The sequence below is a fragment of the Canis aureus genome, chromosome 4 (genome assembly GCF_053574225.1).
Source record: "Canis aureus isolate CA01 chromosome 4, VMU_Caureus_v.1.0, whole genome shotgun sequence".
NCBI classification, from domain to species: Eukaryota; Metazoa; Chordata; class Mammalia; order Carnivora; family Canidae; genus Canis; species Canis aureus.
The window spans coordinates 77,249,082-77,273,935 of record NC_135614.1 but is presented as its reverse complement, the minus strand read 5'-3'; the positions used below and the strand labels follow the sequence as shown (position 1 = coordinate 77,273,935).

The 24,854-nt window shown below is 44.9% G+C and overlaps 1 protein-coding gene across 6 annotated transcripts in view; it reads left to right on the top strand.

Annotated features, from left to right (window-relative positions):
- PDZD2 (PDZ domain containing 2) overlaps positions 1-24,854 on the top strand; it is a 358,446-nt gene that overhangs the window by 287,812 nt on the left and 45,780 nt on the right. For all 6 annotated transcript variants that reach the window (XM_077896342.1, XM_077896341.1, XM_077896343.1 and 3 more), the window contains one exon: positions 20,220-20,331. In XM_077896342.1, coding sequence (XP_077752468.1) covers positions 20,220-20,331 — 112 coding nt within the window. The remainder of the gene's footprint in view (positions 1-20,219; positions 20,332-24,854) is intronic.

The following is a 24,854-nucleotide window of genomic DNA, read 5'->3' as shown; positions in this document are numbered from 1 at the left end:
TGGTTTCAACTAGAAGACCTGAGCCTGAGACACAGCCCTGCAGGACCTGCAAGTGGGCAGCTGGCACGAAGTATTTTCTGGATTTCACAATGTGCCCAGGGTCTCCCTTGCTGTGCCTTGTAAAGGTAGTGAACTCTTGCAAAAACAAAAACAAAAATCTATTTTTCAGTTCTGTGTTTATAATCCAAGACTCTCTGTTTTATCATTTTTTAATGCTAATGAATCATTTAAATGAAAGAAACCTGGTACTGTTCAATCAAGTTACAAAGCCTTCTATTTCACAGATGATAATGATTAAACCTGCTGCCAAACTCCACTCAGACATTGACTATTTCTGCACCTGTAAGTCACAGTATGCTGTAAGCACTTAGCTGAATAAATATAATACAAATGCTGAGGATCTGTGATGAGCACCCTTAGGATTTATTTTTCATGGCCACAGTAGACAGCAATGAGATTTTCCTTTCAAAAATGTCCAGGCGTGCTTAGAATAAAACCATATGGTGAATATCAAATTTGAGGAGTAGAGGCAGGAGAAAGGGAATGGGAATGGGACAGTGAAATTCCATGGTCACTTGCATAAGTGTCAACCATCCCTGAGGGGTCTGGCTTCAATGGCAGGGCTCTCTCTCCACCTTCCACTGCTCACCGCCCCCCCCCCCCATATTCAGTACAAAGACTGCCAATTTGGTCTTGGCTAGCTCAGTCTAGCCCTACCCCCATGCAGGCTGTGGTCCTGGTCCACACGATTGGCCATTCTTTCTCAAGTTTTTCTTCTCTACTTTGTCTTGTGCTCTGCAATGACAATTTGGAAACAAGAATCTGGCCATGCCACTTAATGGAATAAAATCATTCAGTGACCCTCAGTCACTCTGAGTTAAACTCCTTAACATGGAACGCCATCAGCTCCAGCCTGCCTGCACTGACGTCCGTACATGCTCCCAGGAGCCCTACACACACACACACACACACACACACACATGCCACATGCACGCACAGAGCCATCTCCTAGCACTGTTAGCTCTACATCCCCCAGTTGCTCCAGAACTCTCCACTACTTTGTACCAGCTCTTTCTACTTGGAAGATATTTGTCAGCCCAGCCCAAACGTCAGTCTTCCCCATAAGTAAACCTTTCCCTGACCCCCTTCAGAGTTACTTGGTCTGTGCTCTGCACTTGCATAACACTGTGAATAGACGTCTGCCACCGTGCTTACCATCCTGTTTTCATAATTTACCTCTTCATTCTTCTATCTTCCTCATTAGACATGAATGTTTCAAGGGCAAGACCATGGTGCCATCAGCATCTCTGTCAGTTTAGGATGGTAGCAGGTCTGGGATATAATAGGCTGAAAAGAGGAAGGACTCTCCCGTGATCTCTTGTCATTCCTTGACCACTTCTGATCTGTCCCTTGGTGCTCACCTAGTCCTCGTATGTCCTTGAGGTATAAGCCCGAGTCTGAGAGCCTCTGACTCTTATGCTTCACTCCTCTTGCTCCCCAAATTCCTCTTGCCCCCAACACTCATCTTGCCTGGGCCCATCTCCATCTACTCTTTGGAGAAATTGGCCCCTGCTGCTTCCACCATTTAGGGTATCATGCTGTGGGGCATTGCAGTGCTGCAAGATCTGGCCTTGCTGCTGATAGAAGAATCAGGATGAGTAATTCCCTCTGGTCCTTGTGGCCAACTGAGGGAGCCTCCACTCAGTTGCAGGTTTTGCACACTTGGAACCCAGATGGTGTAATGCAGCTGAGTGTGGAAACCTACGTAGGACACAAGCCGTAATTCCTCTGCTGCATGCCAACATCCCCATAGAAAGGAGAGTCAGTGTTGAAAGCAATTGAGATGTTTTGCTTTGAGGCATTACGCATGTGCCCTCATCTCTGGTTATCTAAGCACTAACCTTTCTCTCAAGGACCAGATCAAGTTCAGAGTTATCTCCAAGGCCACCCTCTGCTTGAAACATCCATCAGCATCATGCTCTCTCTCAAATCCACTGATCACTGTTCCCTGGGCATTTAGCATCTGCTGTTCTCTATTTACTTGTTGCTGCTTATCTCCTTGGGGGAAGAAAGAAAATACTACTTAAAGTTTGTAAACTTTTGAAGTTAGGTATATCTCTTTGGGCTCCCAATATCCCCTGGAGAACTTTGTCTTTCATACTTACTCAGGGGATCCCTGGGTGGCGCAGCGGTTAAGCGCCTGCCTTTGGCCCGGGGCGTGATCCTGGAGACCCGGGATCGAATCCCACATCGGGCTCCCGGTGCATGGAGCCTGCTTCTCCCTCTGCCTGTGTCTCTGCCTCTCTCTCTCTGTGTGACTATCATAAATAAATAAAAATTAAAAAAAAATACTCAGTACATATTTCTTTTTTTGATAGAGAATGGGGGGAGGGGGAGGAAGCATGTGTAAGGAGGGGTAGGGGGAAAGGGACAGAGAAAATCTCATGCAGAGCAAAGCCCAACATAGGGCTTGATCTCATGACCTGGAGATCATGACCTGAGCCAAAATCAAGAGTTGGACATTTAACTGAGCCACCCAGGTGCCCCTAAGTACATATTTCTTGATCATAAAGCTGTCTCTAGAGCAGTGGTTCTCAAGGTGTGTTCCCCAGACCAGAAGCAGCGGTATCACCTGGAAAGTTGTTAGAAACACAGATCCTCAGGTCCCACCCTGGACCTGCTGAGTCAGAAACTCTGAGGTTGGCAGCCAGCAACGTTGTTTACCCAGCTTTCCAGGTGATTTGGACCCAAGGTAACATTTGAGAACTCCAGAGCCCTCCGACAAAATAAGTGGTAACTGTTTTGTTATTAGCGGCTTCAAAAAAGCATGTATTCCTTTCTCAAGTACAAATAATTATAGTTCATCTTTGTAAAAATGAGATTTTTCAGGGGAAAAAAAAATCTAGCCTCCTGAGAAAGTGACTCTTCTCTTTTAACATGAAGAGAGGAAGAAGAGTTTTAATATGACAGGGCATGGATTGGGTGATACCTCTTAAGTGGTTAGGAGCCTGTCTCTCCCCTTTTTGTATTTTAACAAAAACAAAACTGGAAGTAATGATTGTCTTGCCAAACCTGCAATTGTCAAGGCCCAGCTCGGAAGAGTTTGTTTAGCACATCAATCAGCAGGCCTGTATCCGGCTTCCTTTGACATCAAGGGAATCAGTTCTAACATTTTTGGAATCACCAGAACGGAAAAATCTTAAAGAACTTTTGGGTGATTAGAATTTAAGAAGGAATAAAGGACCTCGTCTTTCAAAAGGAAAGAAGCACCAAACTGGATCTTACGATTCTGTAAGTGATACTGGTGTTTGATTCTTTGCTGGTGGAAGGATCATGAGGTGTGAGAACCTGAATTACAGTCTTCTGGAAGAGTTAGCACCTTCGGGGGGTGGATATTAATCTACATATGGGAAAAAAAAAAAGGACAGGAGCTCTTGTGTTTTGTTTGGATTGAATAACTGATAAAGTGTCGGCCCTTAGTTTCCAGAAGTGTTTGGGCAACGAGGGCTTGTATTGCCGTATCTAGAAGTACCTTTTCTGGTTGAGTCAAGCTGCCCTAGGTGGGAAACTCTGTCTTGGTTTGTGCCTAAGCTAGATTTTTTTTTTCTGGTGAATCGAATTAGAGCCTTATGCAAAGAACAGGGAGCACCAAGTATGTGAACTTGCAACTAGTACTAAAATGGGAAGAGCCCATATCTGATTGGAATCAGAGCTTCACAGAATAGGACGTTAACGCACGGAGGCTGACACAGGCCAGGCTGCACTTTTTGCAAGGGAAGCTCACATTCTTTGCCTACAGCTTCGGGGAGAGGGTGTTAAGACAGGCGGCTCGTACAGGCTTGGGGGGCTGCGCTGTAACCTCCACGCTCCTCGGAGAACACAGCACCTGCAGCAACTGCTTAGAGATGTACCCACTCCCCGGGTCCCCTGCCCACAGGATGGTCTTCCCTTCCTTCTGGGCTTCCTCTTTTTACTCATCTAACTTCAGGACTCGCTTCTTCTAGGAAGTCTTCCCAGATACACATATCCTTCATGCCTGGACCCCCAGCATGTAATATGCCCTGGATTTTCCTTCAGGGTCCCTAACACAGATTATAATGATGCACATATTCACATGCCAGCTAGCTTGATGCCATCCTTCCCCATGAGTAGAGGACCCACCTGGGCAAGGACCATGTCAGGTTTGCTCCCTTGTGTATCCCAAGCGTTCGCTGTTGGCTCTCAATATGTACATATGTCTGGGATGGAAGGCTGTTGGGACAGGTGGATAGTTGACCTTGTCATGTTTGGTCATCTTCCACTGACTTGCCCACCTTCACCAGCACACCATGAATTTAAAATGAAAATAGCGCTGATTCTGTCTGCAAATTAGAAAGCCTATCTGCCTCTTCCTTCTGGATTTTCCACCTGGCATAGGAATATTGATGATAGAGAAATCATTTTTCTAAGTATAGCATTGGGGAAACACAGCATACCTTTCTTTAAAATAGGACATTCAGGGGCAGCCCGGGTGGCTCAGTGCTTTAGCGCCGCCTTCAGCCCAGGGCCTGATCCTGGAGACCCAGGATCGAGTCCCACTCGGGTTCCTGCATGGAGCCTCCTTCTCCCTCTGCCTGTGTCTCTGCCTCTCTGTGTGTGTCTCTCATGAATAAATAAATAAAATCTTTTTAAAAAAATTAAAAAATAAAATAGGACATTCATGGTAGTTCCTCTGTAACAAGTGATTAGATTTCCCTACTTTTTGTTCACTTAAGGTTTGAAAGCTACAGCCTACAAATGGAACTTAGAACTTGATTTTTTAAACAAATCAACAGCAACAACAAAAGATCAAACATCCCAAGGGAGTTGGTGAAGTGGTACGTGGCCTCTAAGTGAAAAGACAAGCCAAAAAGGTACCGGGGAGAAGGGCATGGAACCAAGAGTCTGGAAGATGGAGATTCTGATAAATACAACTATGAGGTGTTCGAGCTACAGGGAACCTTGGGGATTAGCCGGTCCAAACCTTGAGTTTCCTCAGCTAGAAATGTGTGGTGAGAGAGAAGCCTACTGAGCTCTGCTTGTCCCCCAGACAAGTCATGTATATGGCAGCTACAAGGGAGAAGCAAAAGAAAAAGAACCCAGGAAAGAAAAGGTGAACGTGCTCAGAAAAGTGTTCCCAGCACCTCTGAACTATGCCAGGGGAATGACTGTGTGGCAGACACATACGCCTGCCCGGGTAGCTGCGCACTCTTCCACGTGACTAACATGCACAGGGAGGCCGTGGTTTCAGCTGGCCATCAGATCTTCGGGGTCCGTGCTCGAGAGCCCTGTTTGCCTGGTTAGAGTGAGATAGGGCCCACGAGTTTATTTTCAGGAGCTTCCCAGGTGATCCTGATGCTCACCCAGAGTTTGAAAAGCCAATCTGGGGGAGAAGGTACCTGCCATCAGAAGCAGCAGGTTCAAATACACCCTTTGTCCTCCACGTGTCAACTTCCACGGCCCCTGAGTCTCCTGGCTAGGGGCTCCCCGAGCCCCCAAACCTGTCTGTCCACGGCTTTGACCCAAGGGGAGGTGTTAGGTGCCTAACTGCCTTCTCCTTTCCATAGTTTGGGATGAGGGAGTGAGGCCATGTGTTTGAGGTGCTCGTGGGAAACTTGGAAACAGATTCCCTCAGCCCACTCGGGAGCCTCCGTGAGCAGAGACATAAGTGAATCTCTTGGTCTTTCTTGTTGCCTTTGCAGAGCCCAGGCCCCAGTACACAGACTGGTGGCGGGATGCAAAGGCCCTGTTATTCCCAGCACCAGCTCAAAGCAGGCAGCAACACGTATACTGATCCCCGAGCTGTATATTCCCTTTCCACGGTCTCGGAGGGTGAACTGTACCCTCTCTTTCCCCTCAGAGCCCTCGACTTTCCCAGGCAGGCCTCAGTTCACCGAGATGCTCCATAGGCCACACTTCAGCTGGCTCAGGCCCGACGTAAGCGGCTGCGTGACGCTCAGTGCAAGCTGTAGAATTGCCAGAACAAGATAAGACAAGGCTGCAATTATTGCTGGTCTAGGAAAATAAGATTTAAATTTGGGGGTGGTTTTTGTTTGGTTTGGTTTCATACTGAAGGAGATGAAGCGATTATTTAAATGGGTGGGGGGAGAGGAAGATAAGAGTAATTATTTGGCCTGGATAAATTGCCCAGAAAACTGCTGAAGTTTGCATTAGGTTTTTTTCCTGTGGCACATTTTCTGGGGCCTGTTCCAACTCGTTACCTGGCTCTCTGCTGCATTTTCAAAGGAGCAGCTTGCACTTCTCAAGGAAGTAAACAAGGCAAGTGATTTGCATTTAAACACACGCACACACACAAATACTGGGTCCTAGGGTCTCAGCACAGTGGTCTCCAAAGCGGGGTGAACACACCCAGTGGGGGGTGGGGGGATGCCAGCCGATCCCTTGGAGTGTGGAGGAACCTTTGAGAACTTGTATAGATTTTATTTCGTTTTAGATTGTTTTGGGCTTTGCAGTGTATGCACACATTAGTACAGTAGCATAGGGTTATAATTTATGAATCTATATTGGTAGCGCCTGGTGGCTACGCCATCCACAAAGCTTGTTGACATTACAGCATGGAGCGTTATGAAACAGAGTTTAAAGAAATCCCCTTAGCGTGCAGTCAACTTTATTATCATCTTCTGAATTTGAAAAATTCCTTCAAATTTCAGTGAAAATAAAATATGGTCTACTAGAGCGCATAATAATATTTCTTTGCCCTCAAATGAACTTCTTTTATGAAAATGACACCATAGAAGTCATGAGGTGACTTTACAATTTCAGGTAAGTTGGTTCCTGTCTTCGTGTATTCCATTACCATATTCCAAGATGCCTTTCAGCCCTGCCCCTATTATGAATTTCCCTCTTATAAGTATCACCCCTAATAATTTAGTTTTATATGTCCTTTGGGAGCTTAAATCTGTGATTCACCCATTGAAATGTAAAGTAGGATATATTAAGACCTGAAGAAGGTGGGCAGTTCAGGAATGAAACTGAAATGAAAACTTTTTCTGCTTTAGACAAAATGGTGGCAGTTACACTGGAGGAAAAAAAATGGGATAATGTGACTCGTGTGCACCGTATAGCTTAGGAAATCTATCTTATTTGTTTATGAGCTTCACTAAGCCTTGAAGGTAACAGAAATCCTTGAGATATGTGTGTCTTTTGAGACTGTAAATGGAGATCGTGCTGATACAGTCAGATTCTTACTCTCTTAAGAGAAACAGGATATCCCCACTTAGTTTCAATTCCAGTTATTGTGTTGGTTTTTTTTAGGAAAATGACAAAACCATTTTGACAGTGCATAGATGAGTTAGACAAATAGGCAATATATGCTAGAAAAAAACACACCTCACTGGAAGACTTCATGAGCAATGGAAGATTTGGAGTTTTTTGGGTATTTTTCTCTTTTTCACTACATCTTATACAAAATGGTAGTCCAGAGCCTGGAAGTAAAAACTAAGCAAAATGTAAGAGATCAGAAGTTCCCTTGTGGAATCCAGGGCAGACATTTCTCAAAGAAATAGGGTTTTTTAGAATTAATAGAGTTTTCCCCACCTCTATTATTACTGTTGTTGGCTTGCCTAGCTTTTTGTTTGCTATTTGTTTCCTTGTTATTGATTGCCTAGCTTTTTATGTAAGTACTGGCTGATCTCAGTAAATGACATTTGCAGAAAAAAAAAAAAAAAAAAAACATACCTCTCCCTTCTGGTTCTTTCTCTTACACCTCCACTTGAAATATCCTTCCTCCTACTTCTGACTATCAAGATTTTGAAGTTCCCCCTCATCTGTCTAAGAGACTTTTCTAATAGTTCCATCTATGTGTAGATGTGTGTCATCTCTACTTCCTCTGATTGCCAACTTCACTTGTCTGTTTCTCACATCATAGACTTAAAATCAGAAAGACCCCTCCTGATTTATAAGTGGGGCAGATGTTTTCACGAATTTTTTGGTAAAGCTATTGTTTGGATATTCAAACATTTCTTTTAGCAACAGACATATTTACTTAATAGATATTTGTGGAATTATCTTTTAAGCTAATAGAGGCAGATAGGTAGACTGTGTGTCACACACACACACCCCCTCCTCAGCTCCAAAAGCTGAGGACATCTCTAATTCTTCCTCACACTCTTCACACTGATACCACATACAACCTCAGAAGTGGGTAATGTGGCCCTGTGGGTACCCACAACCAGATCCTGGTAGGAGCCCGTATTAGACTATAGCCAGCCTGACATTGCCATCCGCATACTGAGGGCCATACTGGGTACTCTGGGGAATACAAAGAGGCACAGTCTTCCTCTCTTAAGAGGATTTATTATATTCCATAATGAATTACAGTTATTACTATACTTTTCATATTCCCCTCTTCCATATAATAAATCCTCAGGAGTCATATGTCATATTGACCCAGCAGAGAGACATCTGCTTCCTCCCAGGAATCCAGGAGGGCTCAATGGATGGGGTGGTGTTTGACTATTCCATAGGAACACCCACAGAAATGGGTGACATTCTAGAGCAGAAGAACAACATGCACAGTGGTCCTCAAATAGGACATTGTACAGCCCGTTCAAGGATCAACAACTAGTCTATTAAACACAGATGTTCCCTCTTGCTTTTAGTTCCAGACTAAGGAAATAACTTATCTTACAAGTGCTGGAGTCAATGATGGTTTTCAAGTTGAGTGATGGAGTCAGAGTATTTGTTTTAAGGCTACTTCAAGAGTGAGGCAGAGAGACAGCTAGACTGTAGAAAAGCAGAGCAATGGTGGAAGCAGAGACAGGAGTGGAGGCCTTTGCCGTAGCCCCCCTGGAAGCGACCAGAGCCTGAGCTGCAAGAGAGGTGGCCATGAAGATGGAAAGGCGGGAGGCAGTGGGACCAACTGGTGAGTGGAGGAAGGGAAGGGAGCGGGGCCAGCCCACCAGGTGGAGTGCAGGCTTCTGCAGAGCGAGGGCTCCTTAGAAAAGAAGGATGAGAAGGATTTCCTCCTCACCTGTTTTTGTGAAAGCAGGGCCAGTCCTGAGCAGTAGTTTGAATAGGATTTTGTTGACCTTTGAAACCAACTTCCTGTCACCAGCTCCTCCTCACTTGCTAGTCCCTCTCTTCACAGGGTTCCTGAAGCCTGGTGCCCTCATCCCGCCCTCAGCTCCTCCGCTGAGGGTACCCACAGTCTCCCCAGCCCCTAGGAGACTTCAGGCCCCCTTTCCTTCTCTGAGTCATTTCCCTCCCTTTCACTACCAACACCAATAACAAAAAAGGCTATCCTACAAACAAAATCTTTTTCCCTTTCTTCCAAGTGGTAGGTTGGTTAATAAAGAGATCTGATTAAACCAATCTTGATGGTGGCCAAAAATTCTGTGACACTTAGCACGTTTTAAAAAGAGAACCCTTGTTATTTCAAATGAGTCTCTTACCAGTGTCACTTAAAAATGAAATCTGAAAATCAAATCACAAAGCCTGGATGCCAAAGATGTTTTTAGAGGAAATACTGCGGTAGACCCGTAGGCCTTGTCTCCAGTAGCAGCTTCCTTAAGATGCTTCTGTTTGTCAATACCTTCCCTCCAACTTACTAAGTTTTGTTTCCTAAGACCTCTCAAGTTTGTTCACAGTGACTTTGAATAGGGATGGAGGTGGGGAGCTGGAGGGCTAGGACATGAACTATTCCTGTCAAGGCCAGATCATAAACATTTCAGGCTTTGCTGCCCAGTCTCTGTTGAAACGGTTCACCTCTGCCCTTGCAGTGCAAGAGCAATCATAGGCAATAAGTAAACTAATGGGTGTGACTGTCTTCCAATAAAACTTTACAAAAACAGATCTTGACCCAGATTTGGCCCCCAGGCAGCAGTTTGCCAAGAAGCTCATGTGTGAGCCTGGGACAGCCTCTCTTATTACCGCTTCCCATGTGGGCTCCCACGAGCACACCCCACTTTCCAGATTCTTCAAGAGGTGCATAGCCTTCGAAATCTATATCAGAGAATAAGCATGAAGTTGGTACCTGTGCTGGAAAATAAAGAGTTGAGGGTACTCACGTTGATCTAGAAGAGGCAACGGAAGGCCTCAGGGTGTCCCTGGAACTCACCGGCACACCAACACTTAGCTGCAATGTCTTCAGCCCAACTAGTTACTCTTCATCTAAAACCTACCTAAATGGTATGTTCAGTTAAAATGATCTTCTATTTTTCTAAGCTAGATAATCATGTAAAACTTTCTCTAAAACATTTGTATAGAGAAAGCATTTGTATGGAAGTGTCTTAATTCATCCCTTATCTTCTTTCCTCCATCCCTCCTGCTTGCTTCTTGGGTCTCTTTTTACATGTCTTTCTTAGAGCCCACCCACCGCTAGTTTTTGTGTGTCTTGGGGTTTTCCTACACACACGGGTTTATCATTCTGGATTTTAGGATAAGGAATATCAAGGGCACATGGGTGCCTCGGTTGAGCATCCGACTCTTGATTTCAGCTCCAGTCGTGATCTCAGAGTTGTGGGATTGAGCCCCACATCAGGCTCTGTGCTGGGTGTGGAACTTGCTTAAGAATCTCTTTTCTCTCCCTCCATCTCCCTCCCGACCCCTCCCTAAAAAAAAAAAAAAAAAAAAACCTAGTCCTGTTCCCAGAAATATGTCCAAGGGGAGCAGACAGCCAGCTCCTGCTGAGAAATGACCCTGGGATCTGCCTTTAGTAGCCAGCCCACAAGCCAAAGAAGAGCTCCAGGCTCCACATTTTTCTCACCCACCAGGTCATGGAACATGGTGAGAATGCGAGCTAGGTTCCCGCTCTGTAGAGAACGTCTGCACTCGCCTTGCCTCAATTTGAAATCAATACCAAGGAGGGACCTGCACAGATTCTCCTTCTTAGGATCCACAGCTTCTGTTATTTTTGAAGAACTGAGTCACTTGAGGACACAGTCCCCTCCTTGGGATGGTGACACATACAGACACACTACGGGGAGGCACACATGGGCCAACGGCTGATTACAGTCCAACGTCCTTAAAGTGATTTCTTTGCCCCAACTTTCCAAGGGATGAAGAAACCTATTTAATTTGTTCACATAAAAAATCAGATTATCACCAACAAAGCGTGTGAAGCCCATTCACATTGTTTGGGGATGATCAATGGGAGGAAACCGGAAACGGGCTCCGAACAAGGACAATATTGTTCCATTTTCAGAGCCCCAGCCTGAGTGCCTGAGTCCACATCAGCTGTGGCTTTTCCCCAGCTGCATCTGACGCTCTGCATACACGCTGTACGTGTACCCGAGCATTCTGGGGTCTGGCAAGTTTTACTTTTCAGTTTTACTGGTTTCCTCTTCAGTCCCGAGTCCCCTTTGTTGGAAAGCAGTGACTCTAGTGTAGCAGTCAGTAGATTTCTGTTTTAATTTCAGCAGTCAACTCACAGGCTTCTTGCCGCTTTGGGCTGATTTATTGTTGTGCTGATTCCCTTTTTCTGAATGGTTATTCATTCCCGGCCCTGGCCCCTCTGATGGCCATCTGGTTCTCCTTTGGTCACTCAAACATCTGCCCCAGAGATTTGGAAAATGAGCTTCCTTTGGCAGCCTAAAAATAATCTGAGTGTGACTGAAGCATAAAAGGGAAATCACCACGCTCCACTGTCCTGTAGATACTGACCGGGGGGATGAGCCAGCACAGCTTCCTAGGGATTTGGAGCTTGGATGTCTTCTGTGACATCTGCAGATTATTTTTTTTTCAAGTGCTGGGAACTGTAAAAACATGGCATGAACTGGGTGCAACCCGTCCTCCTGCAGTTTTCCTTGGGATCAGGTTCGCTTGCGCAATGGAGATGGTTGGAGATGAAAGCCACGCTTCTCATGGTTTGTTTGTAAGGCTTCAAAAGTTTGCTGAGAAAGACAGATGATGCTCAGGCTTCAACATTGTATTAGTCACAGTGTGCTTAAGGAGGTCTCGTAAATGGTTTGGACAGCAGTTATAGAACATTTCTAAGTACTAGACTCTTAACTTGGACCTAGGGGACCCGTCTCTTAAGGTAATGACGGTTTCTTCCTCTCCTCCAGAAGAATAGAATTTGCCAGAAGCTAAAACTCAACCCTAGGCCGTTTCTCCTACAAAATTATTTCTAGCCTCATTGTCCAGTGCAGCTTTTTTGGAGGTGTGCTACAAAGACATAAAATGTCAACATAAGAATGACACTCGAATAATTAAAATCTCAACAAGTTCAAATCTTCTTGTAAATCGTAATCCAGAGACATTAAAATAGAAGGTAATTAACATCCAATCCTAAATTTCCTTCACCTTTCGAGTTAAAAACCAAAGCATTTAACGGCCTCCTTCCATTTCTCCTATTCTGTATTTTGCTCCATCTTCACAAAGGAGATTCTTGATGCCAGGGAGAGGCTGTGCTCTTCAGCATCTGCAGCCTGGGTGATTTCTCACTGGAACAAATATGGTTCTTTCAGCTCCAAGAAAGTCAAATTTGTTCAACAGCAAGTCTCTTGTATGCTTTCCCTTTTAGTAAAATGTAAATGAACAAAGAGTAAATGGACCTGTACCCTTGACATTTAGAAAAATGAGGCAATCCCTCACTCCTAGACAGTTATCCCAGGCAGACTTTTTTCCCTGGGACCTTATTTAATTTCATGGATGCTGGCCTGAGACATGAGATTCCTGCGTCAGAGACTTTTTTGCTGATGGCACAGTAACTTTTGGCTTTCTCCATTCTCAGTTTAGGACTCAATCCTAGTTTAGAGCATCACGTTTGTATGATGTCCCCCTGTCACCCCAAGTCCTACAGGAATGATACAGAGGAGCTCGAGTAGATGCACCTGCGGTGGATTTGTATCACAGCTAAGGAACCCCGATTGGTGGCAATCTACGTCTTTTATGATAGGCTTGAAGCAAATCTGACTGCCCTTTGCTCCAGAGGGAGACATTATCTTTATTATACTAGACAATAAACCTGCCTCTTCCTCCAGAGACACTATCTCTGACTTTCAAAGTGGTTTGTTCTACAAACATCCTTGAAAAGATAGATAATCCAGAGTAAAAACAGCCCGTGCCTCTGTTCAAAAGCCACATAGAAATGGGAGAGACCCAGGGAGGACGGTCTCCCAGCAGCCCGTAGCAGAGACCCCCAAGTCATATCAAATAAAGGCCAGCTGACGAAAATATTCTTCTCTAAATACAATTCAGTCTGTGGTGGTCATTTAGAGTCCATGACCGTGAATTTAAACTCAGCTGGCATAAATAAATAAATAAATAAATAAATAAATAAATAAATAAATAAATAAATAAATAAATAAATAAATAAAGTAAACTCAGCTGGCAGTAATCTTCCTCCCAGCCCGGATGGGTGAAATTACTTGGACCTACTAAAGTGCTTTTTTTGGTTTATATTCAAAATCTTAATTTGCGTTTGCACTTTGAGATGGAAGTTGAGGGCTCCCTGACACACTGCGTTGGGTGTGGACTGTGCTTCTGACAGAGCTGCTGTGTTCTCGGGTGCAGGCATTTTCAGTCCTGGGCCACGTTTCCGGTTCCACTACCTCTTAGCAGTGCTTCGACTAGAGAAAGCTGCCTTTCTCCTCCCCCATTTATTCAGCTGGAAAAACACCCACTGCAGATTCACGCACCAGGCCGGCTGTCATGATTCTGCAGCTCACGCCCCTGAAGAGCCAGTCAGGGCTAATACTCCTGCCACCTGCTCCTTGAGATTGGTCTTTCCCCAGGCTTTGAATGCTCCAGGGGTTGAGCAACAAGGCTTTCTGCTACGTATTTTGGGGGGTAGTAATTGGATACGCCTCTAGAGTTTCATATCCATCTCCTTTTGGGAAGACTCACTTGAGTTCCTGTTTAACCTGCTGTTTAGACAGACTCCTTTCTTCTTTCATAAGCCCTGCTTGCTGGGCCTGGGTGCCTTTTTTTTTTTTTTTTTTTTTTTTAACTTCCCCTGTTCATTTGCTTTCTGACATAGATTTTTTTTTCCCCTAAAATACTGTTCTAGATTCTGGCCTATGGGGCTCATTATTGTGAAAGATACGGAATGAGGGACTCTTCTGTTTTCCAACGTATCCTTTGTTCTTATGCATCTTGACCACCACCACCTCTGCGTCGGCTAATTCCACCCAGGAAATTTTCTCCCACTTGACCAACATCAACTTCCAGCCTATTATCATCCTGCCTGGCTCCCCTTGGTTTGTCTCATGTTTGCTTCCTTTCCAGTCCTAATCTCATACATTTCTCAGGCCACCTCCATCAGGCCAACAAAAATAACTGTGTCCCTTTAAAACTGACCCAAGGATTGTTTAAATCTCTTCCTGGGCTTCTTCACCCTTCACCTTTAAATCTACCTGAACTTTCTGATCCCTCTTGATACAGCTGTCCCAAATCCACTTACTCAAGCTCTGCAGTTTTTAAATCACCTCTTATTGTCTTCTGGGCCTGAGATCTCCATAGGAGCATCATTGCATCCTGCTCCCTGTGGGTTTGCCTCTAATTCTCAGGTGGATTTCCTTAGGCCCCAGTCACGCCCTCCAATCTAGTGAAAACTAAAGTGTCTCCCCACTCATGTGACGCCCACTTTACTTGTAGTCAGGAGCTGGCCTCCCGGACTTCACAGTCTGTTCTCCCCTTCACACCTGCACAGCCTGGTGTCTGAGATCTCTGCTTTTCCTTTACGGAAGCCTCGCTCTTCCTCTAATTAATCATGGGTTCCTTTATTGTCTCTCTGTCACTGCTTCTACTCTGATTATAAGACCAGAGTGTGTTCTCAGATCATCCTTGGTGTCCTGTGCAAAGCTGGCTTCCAGAAGCATGCATTTCCAGGTACATGCATTTGAAACTGTCTTCTTAGTTGTTAGGTTTGCAGTAATTTTATGGAGCTTTTTTCGCATCACAAATCCAGCAAGATGGCATATGCATACCCGGTTGCCATTTGTCTTGTTGCTTTGTTCATTCATTGAATGTGCTACCGTTTGTTGGTAGGAAGTTAAACACATTGATCTCTGCAGTCCAGAGCTATGATCACAGTCTGTGTAATCATCAAATCTAGAGGCAGCCTCAGCCTTGGTGGGGAGAAAGCTTGAGGTGTTTTGTTTCGGCTGAAGCGTCACAATACCTCTATGATCCATGCTAGGTACGTGCTAGTACTCTCAAATGCACTGTCATTTAGTCCTCATAATAACCTCATTAGTCACCAGGTAATTTTAACCCTTTAAAAATAAATACTGTTGTTGGGGCACCTGGGTGGCTCATTCGGTTAAGCCTCCGACTCTTGATCTCAGGGTCGTGAGATGGAGCTCTGGGTTGGGCTTTGTGCTCAGCGTGAAGCCTGCATGAGGTTCTCTCTCTCCTTCTCCCCCTCCCTGACCCCTCCTCCGCACCTGCACACATGCACACAAGCTCTCTCTGAAATAAATCTTTTTTAAAAAATAAGTACTAAAAAATACTGTTGTTTCTATTTCACATAATGAAAAGCCACCTCTGATGCCAATGTTCTATTTATGTATCATGGGCACAATCCATGTCACTGCCTGTAGTACACGGAAATTACATGATGCCTGGCAGGTGCTGTCCCTTCGTTCAGAGAGTGGGGCAGTTGTTTGCAGTTGCTGGTTAAAGCCCCTACATGGCCGATGCAGAGCTGCATGCTGGTAACAGCCCCCCTCATTCGGGGGCTGACAGGCGATGGATGGTGAGGCAGCAGGAGCCTCTGTTTTCCTCTCTAGAGTCCGCTCGTAATTACCGCCGGGCCCCGCGTCTCCCGTGGCAGCCGGCTCTGTTGGGTCCAGGGCAGCAGTGAACTCCAGAGGCCCAGGCCCTGCCCCGCTTCCATGAGCCCGAGCCTCCACGTGCTTTACTGGCTCTCCAGGTGATCCTGTTGCACACCAAAGTTTGTCCAGGTCGTTCCCGAAGCCTGGGAGTCTCCTCGAAATCAGACCCATTCTAAATACCTGCATCAGCCACTTTCCACTCTCACCACCGCTTTGGCCTCACTACATGCCCGCGTCCAGACACCCTTTATTGGCAATTCCTGAGCTTTTGAGGGTCTCTGTTCAAATTGGGCTGCTTTTTAGCTTTCTCCGATCCCAGCTTAGCATTAAGTTTTCTCAAGTTGGATCCATACCACATGTTCATCTGCTCACTGGTTTCCAGAATTTTGTTGCTGTTGTCTTCTGTTCTCTTTTGCCCTGTGGGATTATGTCTTTCATTTTAAAATCTCTGTCATTTGAGTGTGCTTTCAAATGAGGAGACAGGGGCGGGGGGGGGGGAATCTGCCATCTTTAATCAGAAAAACTATCACTTGGGATGCCTGGTGTCTCAGTGGTTGAGCGTCTGCCTTCAGCTCAGGGCATGATCCCCGGTGTCCTGGGATCAAGTCCCGCAGGGATCAAGCCCTACATCGGGCTCCCTGCATGGAGCCTGCTTCTCCCTCTGCCTGTGTCTCTGCCTCTCTCTCTCTCTCTGTCTATCTCTCATGAATAAATAAGATCCTTAAGAGAAAAAAAAAAAAAGAAAACTATCACTTAACTCTTACATCAAACCCCGTCTTAACGAGGAGGACATTGATGTTCAAGGAGGATAACTAATATGCTAATAATCCTGGTTTTTGTATCCAGGCAGCTAGGTTCTTAACCATTCTGCTCTACTACCTCACCATAAAACCAGAAGCTAAAGAGTCTTCTTCAGTGAGAGAGAATCTCATAGGCCACCAGTGTAGAAAATACTATTCCAAACAGAAAGGTTCTAACTTGGAAATTGGCAAATTACATTAGATCCCATTAATATAATGGCATTGTTGTATAACACATGAATTAGAAATTGCTGATGAATAATAGATTATACCAGCTGAACCAAAGGCTTTCCAGGAGAACTTTTTGCACATTTCTTTTTAGAATGACTAAAATGACATCATCCCCAAAACAGTTTGATTTGTTCTGTGCATCTAAAGAAATAATACAGTAAAGGGACTCTAGAATGTGGACATTTTCAGACAATAGTCACAAGACTGAAGAGAGGCATGTTGTAATCAAAATTGCACTTTGTGGGGTGCCTGGGGGGCTCAGTGGGTTAAGCATCTGCCTTCAGCTCAGGTCATGATCCCAGAGTTCCCAGATCAAGCCCAGCATCGAGCTCCCTGCTCAGTGGGGAGTCTCCTTCTCCCTCTGCCCCTCCCCCTGCTCATCCCCCCCACTCAAATAAATAAAATCTTTTTTAAAGAATTGCACTTTGTATGTCACTGCCTGTTCCTTGAGTTACAAACCACCTAAAATCACGACAGACCGTTTTCTGTTACAAGAAGAAAAGGTTCTGTTTAAATTCAGAATCCTGTGCACTCTCAGCGGGTTCTGAAATAAGATTGTGCTTCTGCCTTGAGCTCAACAGTGTACCATTGGCACCTCTTTGAGATATCTCCGGGTCCATTCTGGTTGGTTTTAGTTACAGGCTTTTGGTAGTAATATAACACACACCGTCTTTAGAGTAAGATTTCGTTGGTGTAAGAAATGGTATTGGCATTTTATAGATCATGGAAACCAAATGTCATCTCATTCTTTGGTGCATTTGAGATTTAAAAAAAAAAAAAGAAAGTGATTCCTTAAGGCTGTGATTCTCTTCTAAACCGCCTCTCTCAGATTCTGAAAATAAAGAAGAGTTGGCTGCAGTTGGGCTCATATCACAAGAACACAGATTTGACACAGTACGTGTTTGGTCTTGTAAAACTACACCACTCATCTTGCACTCCCATTCTCTGCACACATGAGATCTAGCCTGGATCTTGGACATATGTTATAAACAAAAAGGTGTTACTTAAGGGTCTCTGTTAATCTCCTCATCTGTCGATGGAGAGAATATTTTTTACCTTGAGAAACATGCTTGCCTGTGAACATTAAATGGGAAACATTTCAGGTATATGAACTATACTGTATGGTGTTGATTATCCAAAGCAATAACGTAATTAAAAAGCATCTAAGGATGGAGGGAGAGAAAATCCTAGTGAGGCATGAAGCTGGAAATCGGGAGACTGAGGAGTCGCAGCCTTGCCTGTAATGAGTTGGAAAGCCTTGGGCAAGTCACTTTCCTTTCTGCTACTTCTATGAGGGCTTATGCCATCTTCAGAATTCCTCTGATTGCCTGAAAAGCTGAGGCCACGCTGGAAAAGCAGGAAAATGGAAGAAGGAAACTTCGTAAGTTGCCTGAGATTGTTTTCTTCCCTTGACACGAGCTCCTCAGACATGCCTTCCGATGGTCTGGGCCTTGGCCGCCCCAGAGCAATCCACTCCCTGAATGGGCGCCAGGGAGGTAATGACCTGCAAGCTGAGGAGTATCTTCCCCCGTGGGCTGTTAGCTTGGGTCAGGCGGTATGAGAGCAAGAACCAGGCAACTTAGCTCAGTCCCAAGTAATTGCTATTTACAGTCTGGACACAGGCTCTTTCCATAAGCCTTTAAATTAAGCAAAGGAGTCAAGGGGAGGCCCTGCCGCCTCTCTCTGGATTATTCCTATTTGCATGGCTCCTCCTCTGCCCCGGTTCTCTGGCAGGTCTTCAAGAGGGTTCTTTTGCACTGGGTGTGAATTAAATGTTACAATTTGGGGTTGGGAAAGACCTCCCTCTTGAGGATCTCTACAATCATCCTGAGGATTCCACCCTTGCCTTTACTTCATAATTTAAACCTGGAGACCTGCCAATCCCCGACATTGTAATAAGGATTCACCAAATTTATCTTTGTTTAATATATCAGGATTCGTTTAATATATCAGGCCCCTTCCCCAGCTTGCCTGCATCTCCTCATTTCTCAGACCTTTTTTTCCCCTCTTTCTCATCCAGAAAGATACTTGAACTTACGGGAGAATTTTGCAAATCTCATATATTACATAGAAGATTTACATATAGCGGTGTCTGGCTGGCTCAGTCTGTGGAGCATGCCACTCTTGACATCGGGGTCATGAGTTAGAGCCCCACGGTGGGTGTGGACCTACTTAAAATACAAAAATATTATCTATATATTTTAAAAGATTTACATATAAACAATTCTTAGGAGGAGGTGGGGTTTACCTGAGAGATTACTGTTACTGTTTTATGCATTTTCACATACTGAATTTGATATGCAATGTGTAATTTTTATTATCAGTTAACATTCAGGATTTGGGGTGGCTTTTTTTTTTAAACATTATAATTATGTGACTTTCAAAGACCATAAAATGTCAAAGGATATCTTCTATGTCTTTTTAAATTGATATATGTTTCTTTACATGAATCCTACCTATTTTCATTAGTATGACTTTTTCCCTTCAGAATCTCAAAGGAAAACAAAATTTCAGAGATTTTTAAAAACTTGTTTATTCATGAGAGACACACAGAGAGGCAGAAGGAGAAGCAGGCTCCTTCTGGGGAGCCTGATGCAGTACTCGATCCCAGGACCCCAGGATCACAACCTGAGCCAAAGGCAGATGCTCAACCACTGAGCCACCCAGGTGCCCCAGAAAATAAAATTTCAAATTTTCAAGTTCATTGTTTGATGTATCTCATAAGTTTTGTACATATAAATATACCTCCCAAATTTTTTATACACACTTTCAAGCATTTAAGTCTCCCCTTCCTCTCTAATAAATGTAGTTTTTTGTTGTTGTATTTTAGCATGTTTGGCTTTTCTCAGAGGACTCTGCAGACCTTGGGACCTTTCTTTCTGCATCACCTCTTGGGGTCTGATAGCATAGACATTATACAATGTACAGACGTGTGGGCTGACTTTATGGGGCTACCTGCATGTGGCCTGAGCAGTGCTTAATCAGTACTCAGGGGTGTAGCACAGTCTGGTGGACCCAAGGGGTGTAGTTATTTGGCTGCCCCAAAATTAACATTTAACTGTATTTCAGAATTGAGTTTAAATTTCTGGTTTAATATTTCTTGCAACTTGCACTGTAGGAAAAAGCACTAGCCCACAAGTCAAGAGACCTGTCATTGTGGCTTTTGTGACCACTTGGGTGACCTTGACCAACAAGTTTCCTCCAGAAATGAAATGGCCTCTGGGTGGGGGCTGCTGGGGAGGAACTTGCCAGCCTAAGGCTGTATGTTCCAGGTTATCTGAGGGGCTGTGCTTTGATCCCGGGAACCTTTTTTCCTCACGTGATTACCTCTATTGCTGCTCTTCAAGCCTGGAGATAGCTTCTGGGAGGGGATCTCATCGGTGATTGCAAGCCAGCCTCTGCCATCAGCTCGGTGCTCTCTGCGTTTCAGATGCCTGGGACGGATGAGCCCCAAGATTCATGCGGCCCCGACGAATCCAAGGGAAACCTGGAAAGTCCCAAGCAGGGCAGCAGCAAAATGAAGCTCAAGAGTCGTCTTTCAGGTGAGTGGAACTCTCTGCCTGACGTGGCCTGTCTGAAAGTGAACTTCTAGCCTCGGGAGGGGAAAGATAAAGTCATTAACAGAATGAGCTCTTTTTTTCCCCCCTTACAGCCTCAAAATTGTTTTTCCTTTAGATAGTGCATATGCCCCGAGCATAAAACTTCACTCAGCCTGGCTGCCCACTTGAATATTTTTATTTGAGTCATAATGAAGTGAATGTCAACATCTCCGTTTGTCTCTGCTCAAACCTAAATTTCCTGTGTGTGTATGGTTCATTTACTTCCACAGGACTTCAGGTGACCCATGCACCGTGGAATATTCCTAGTGGCCTCTTCCTGGCAAATGTCCCTCTCCCCTCAGTCCACCAGAACCAGGGGCAAAGAGCTATTTACTTCATATTAAATCTGCATCTCAATGAAGCAGGCGGAAAAATGGGATGGGAGTTGCAGCTCTGGGAACAAAGAGATCTCACAGTTCCTGGGTAAAGCCTTGCAGCAGCTGGCCTGTGCCCTGAGACAGAAAGTCAGTGTTGAAAACAGAGGTCATGTGCAGGGACCCGTTATGAGCCGTGGGTCCTAGGCACTGACTCCCCAATGGGTTCTTTCCCCCATTCAACACACAACCTGAAACATATTTTGTGGCTGCATCCGGATGAAGATACAAGCTGGGCTCTTTGTGATCTCTTCATTGCTATGATGCTTATACTTAAAACTTTCTTGTGGGCCCTCGGTGCTGTGTCTACTGGCCCGATGGACAAGCCAGCCCTGGCCGCCTACACACCAAAGACATCTCATGTGACCTCGGGCCGGTTATTTGAAGCCCCTGAACTGTTACTGCCTCACCTGAAAAAAAGGAGATAATAATCCTGGCTTGCCGGGGTGAGCAGATTAGACAGACAGACAGGCAAAGCACAGAAAAGCAGCCATGGTTTGTTAACATGCAAAAAATTGTCAGTCTCCTCTTCCAGACCAGTTGGTGCGGAGGGGTGCTATCTGTGCCTGCCAACCAGGACCCCCCCCCCCCACCACCACCACCACCACCTGTCTGGCCCTCTCCTGAGTTATTCTCAGGTAAAGCAACCGGTATAGGACCACGAAATACATCTGTTTGTTGGAACAAACCCGAGTAACAAAGTGAATTGGTTTGTATTCGTAACTCCTGTTATTAGGCGGTGTATGTCTAAACACGGGTCTGTGACAAACCAGAGGCTGGGAAGTAGAAGGGGAGACGTCGTGCCAGGGTCCTCATGTGGGGAGAATGGCCAGCTCCCCTGCAGCCCCCAGGATCAACTGAGAGAAATACACTTAATTCCTGCACATGTTTGGGGCCTGTGAGTCCCAGGGGCACAACGGATGGAGATCTTTAGGTCCGTTGTCTTGGCAGAGTTAATCAACACCTTATACGGTTCCCAGGGGAGCCACAGAGCTTTGGGGGGAGTACCAGGGACCTTTGAAACCCGTGCCGTCACATTCCTCGTTTTATGGATGAGACCAGAGAAGTTAAGGGAATCCCAAAGGTCGCTCATTCCGTGCCAGCAAGATCACCTGCCTCGCAGGCAGTTCTTACCCACCCCTCGGCTTCCTGTGAGTCTTGAAGAGAATCCTACTCCCCAGTCTGGGGCTTTCTAGATACAGACATGGGGAGGGGCATGTAGCTGGGAGCCTTTCAGATCATAATTCTCTGACACTCTTCCTACTATTAATTTAGAATAAGTGGCACATTCAGCGGAGTAGTAGATCCACATGTGGCTACTGTTTGCCACAACTGGATGTCACCCTCTTTCTGTCCTCCCCATACACCTGGGACCACAGTAAGCAAATCTGTATCCCATGCATGAAGCCAGGGAGGACTGTGTTCAGTTCCCAGCTCTGCCATGACTGGCTGTGTGACGTGAGACAAGTGACTCGACGTCTCTGGGTCTCTGTTTCTTCATGTGTGACGTGAGGATAATAATGTACACTTATTCTGCGAATCGGTCACTATACGGTCTCAGTTGAAAGATGGGGTTTAGAGAATGAATGTGGCACCGGCCGTCCAGAATGTGGCTGTCACAGCCCACCCCACATGATAGCTGCCCCCTTGTCACCACTGCCATCATTGACATCACGTTCATCATCATCATTTTTGCAACCTTCTTGTAATTGGTGTCCCCCCCTTTCCCTCTCAGGAGGGGAAGATGCTTGAACAGGTTCAGACAAGCGTATTCTCGAGAGCTTGTAGGCCACGATAAGGCACCCACAAGAGGTTCGAAGATGGAAGGCTCTCTGGGTTGTGGCACTCAGGGGAGGCATCCAGAGGACACAAGATTGAGGAGAGCCAGTGCCCTGGCAAGACTTAAGAGAACCCAAGGAAGCAAACGGTGGTCTAGACGAGAAAGTGCACAAGAGATGCTTCGGGACAATGGGGGGAAATTGGTTAGTCTTTGGCAACTGCTCCTCCTCGGCAACCTGAAAGAGCCAGTGACCCACCAGGAACAGGCTGAGCCCAGCAGAGCCCATCAGCGAGATTAGGGGTAAGCCCCCCCCCCCCCCCCCCCCCGGGGTGGGAGACGATGGTGCCGGCAAAGCGAAGTTAAATGTCAAGCAATATTTATAGGCTCCCCAGTTTTGGAAAGGATGCGGGAGGAGGACAGATCGTCTCCTTTGAGAATCAGCAGGCTACAGCAACGAATTCATGCAGCAGGACAGCAGGAGATAAGGCTGGAAAAGTAATTGGAGGCCTTGTGACAGAGGCTTGCGGAACCGGGTCTTCGGTCAGTGCTGTGAGATATGCTCAGTCTAAAGACTTTTGAATACGGGAGATTTTAATGTGATCAACTGCTAATTTGTCCTGTAAACTTGGATACTTCTTTCGTATTTTCTACAAGTGAGTCACTCTGGTGGTATTCACGTATCAGCATATTATCTACAGACACTACCGTATGTGGTTTCTCTTCTGTTGAGGCAAGTGCCTCCCTGTCAGCTCAACCGGCACTTTCTTCTAATAAATCTTTTTCAGATGAGTAAGCCTGCCAAGATGGATTAATCTGGCCATGAATTAGTAAGTCATGAATTATTAAGGAGGTTCTGTAAAGAAGTTCCAGCCATTCCCACTAAGATTTTTGCCTCGTCTAGCTCCGAAATGACTATAGCGATTTTATGGAACATTTTCCCTGATAGTCTAACCTGAATTTTCCTTACTTCGTACTTCCTTTTTTGCCAGCAGGGTTCCCTTTTAATTTTGGTATTTTTGATTTATCCATGTTAATGCCTTAGGTTTGTGATCTTTTTAAATGGAAATTTCTCTTTGATTGCAAAGGAGTTTCAGGTGTTTGAAAACCTGTATCACAAAGTTAATATGTAGCTTTTGAAACACCAAGCTTTTAGCGATGTGCACCTTAGTATAACTGCATCAGCACTCTTCTAACTTTTCATCACCACTAAAAACTCAATATATATTTTTTAAAAGAGTACAGAATCATCCTGTTTTATTCCGTGAAAAACTTTCTGAGAAATGTTTAGGTAAACTGAATTTTAGGTGATCAAATGAAACATAGTCTAGGAGAACTTGGTATTAAAGAATCTGTATGTGTATATAGCTATACACACACACGGGTATATATCATTTATAACACATAATGTAAACATTGTAAGGTTATAGCTATGATGTGATCAAGCCATCGTTTAAGATTAAAGCCCTTAAATTTTCTTATTTTAAAATGGTGTATAATAAAAACTAGGTGTTGATAAAGATGTCTTTAAAAATTACTATAAAAGTTTCTTTTTTTTTTTTTAAAAAAAAAAAAGAATGTTATTTATTTATTCATGACAGACACAGAGAGAGGCAGAGACACAGGCAGAGGGAGAAGCAGGCTCCATGCAGGGAGCGCAATGTGAGACCCGAACCCAGGAATCTGGGATCAAGCCCTGAGCCAAAGGCAGGTGCTCAACTGCTGAGCCACTCAGGCGTCCCACTATAAAAATTTCTTAAGACACAAAAGTTTTGGGGGGCCTGGGTGGCTCAGTCAATTAAGTATCTGCCTTCAGGTCAGATCACAATCCCAGCGTCCTGGAATGGAGCCATGCCTTGGGCTCCCTGCTCATTGGAGAGCCTACTTCTACCTCTTCCTCTGCCCTCCTCCTGCTTGTGCTCTCTCTCTCAAGTAAATAAATAAAATCTTTTTTTTTAAAGATTTTATTTATTTATTCATGAGAGACCCACAGAGAGAGAGGCAGAGACACAGGCAGAAGGAGAAGCAGGCTCCTCGCAGGGAGCCTGATGTGGGACTCGATCCCAGGACCCCAGGATCACACCCTGGGCCAAAGGCAGATGCTCAACTGCTGAGCCACCCAGGCTCCCCAATAAATAAAATCTTTAAAAAAAATACAAAAATTCTAATCATAAAGGGAAAAATAAAATTACAAATTTTTGCTATCTAAAAATACCATTAAGACATGGAGAAGATAATTACAATACGTAGATCTCATGAAGGACTCATATCCAAAACATTATTAACAATAAAAAAAAAAACACCTATAAATCAAC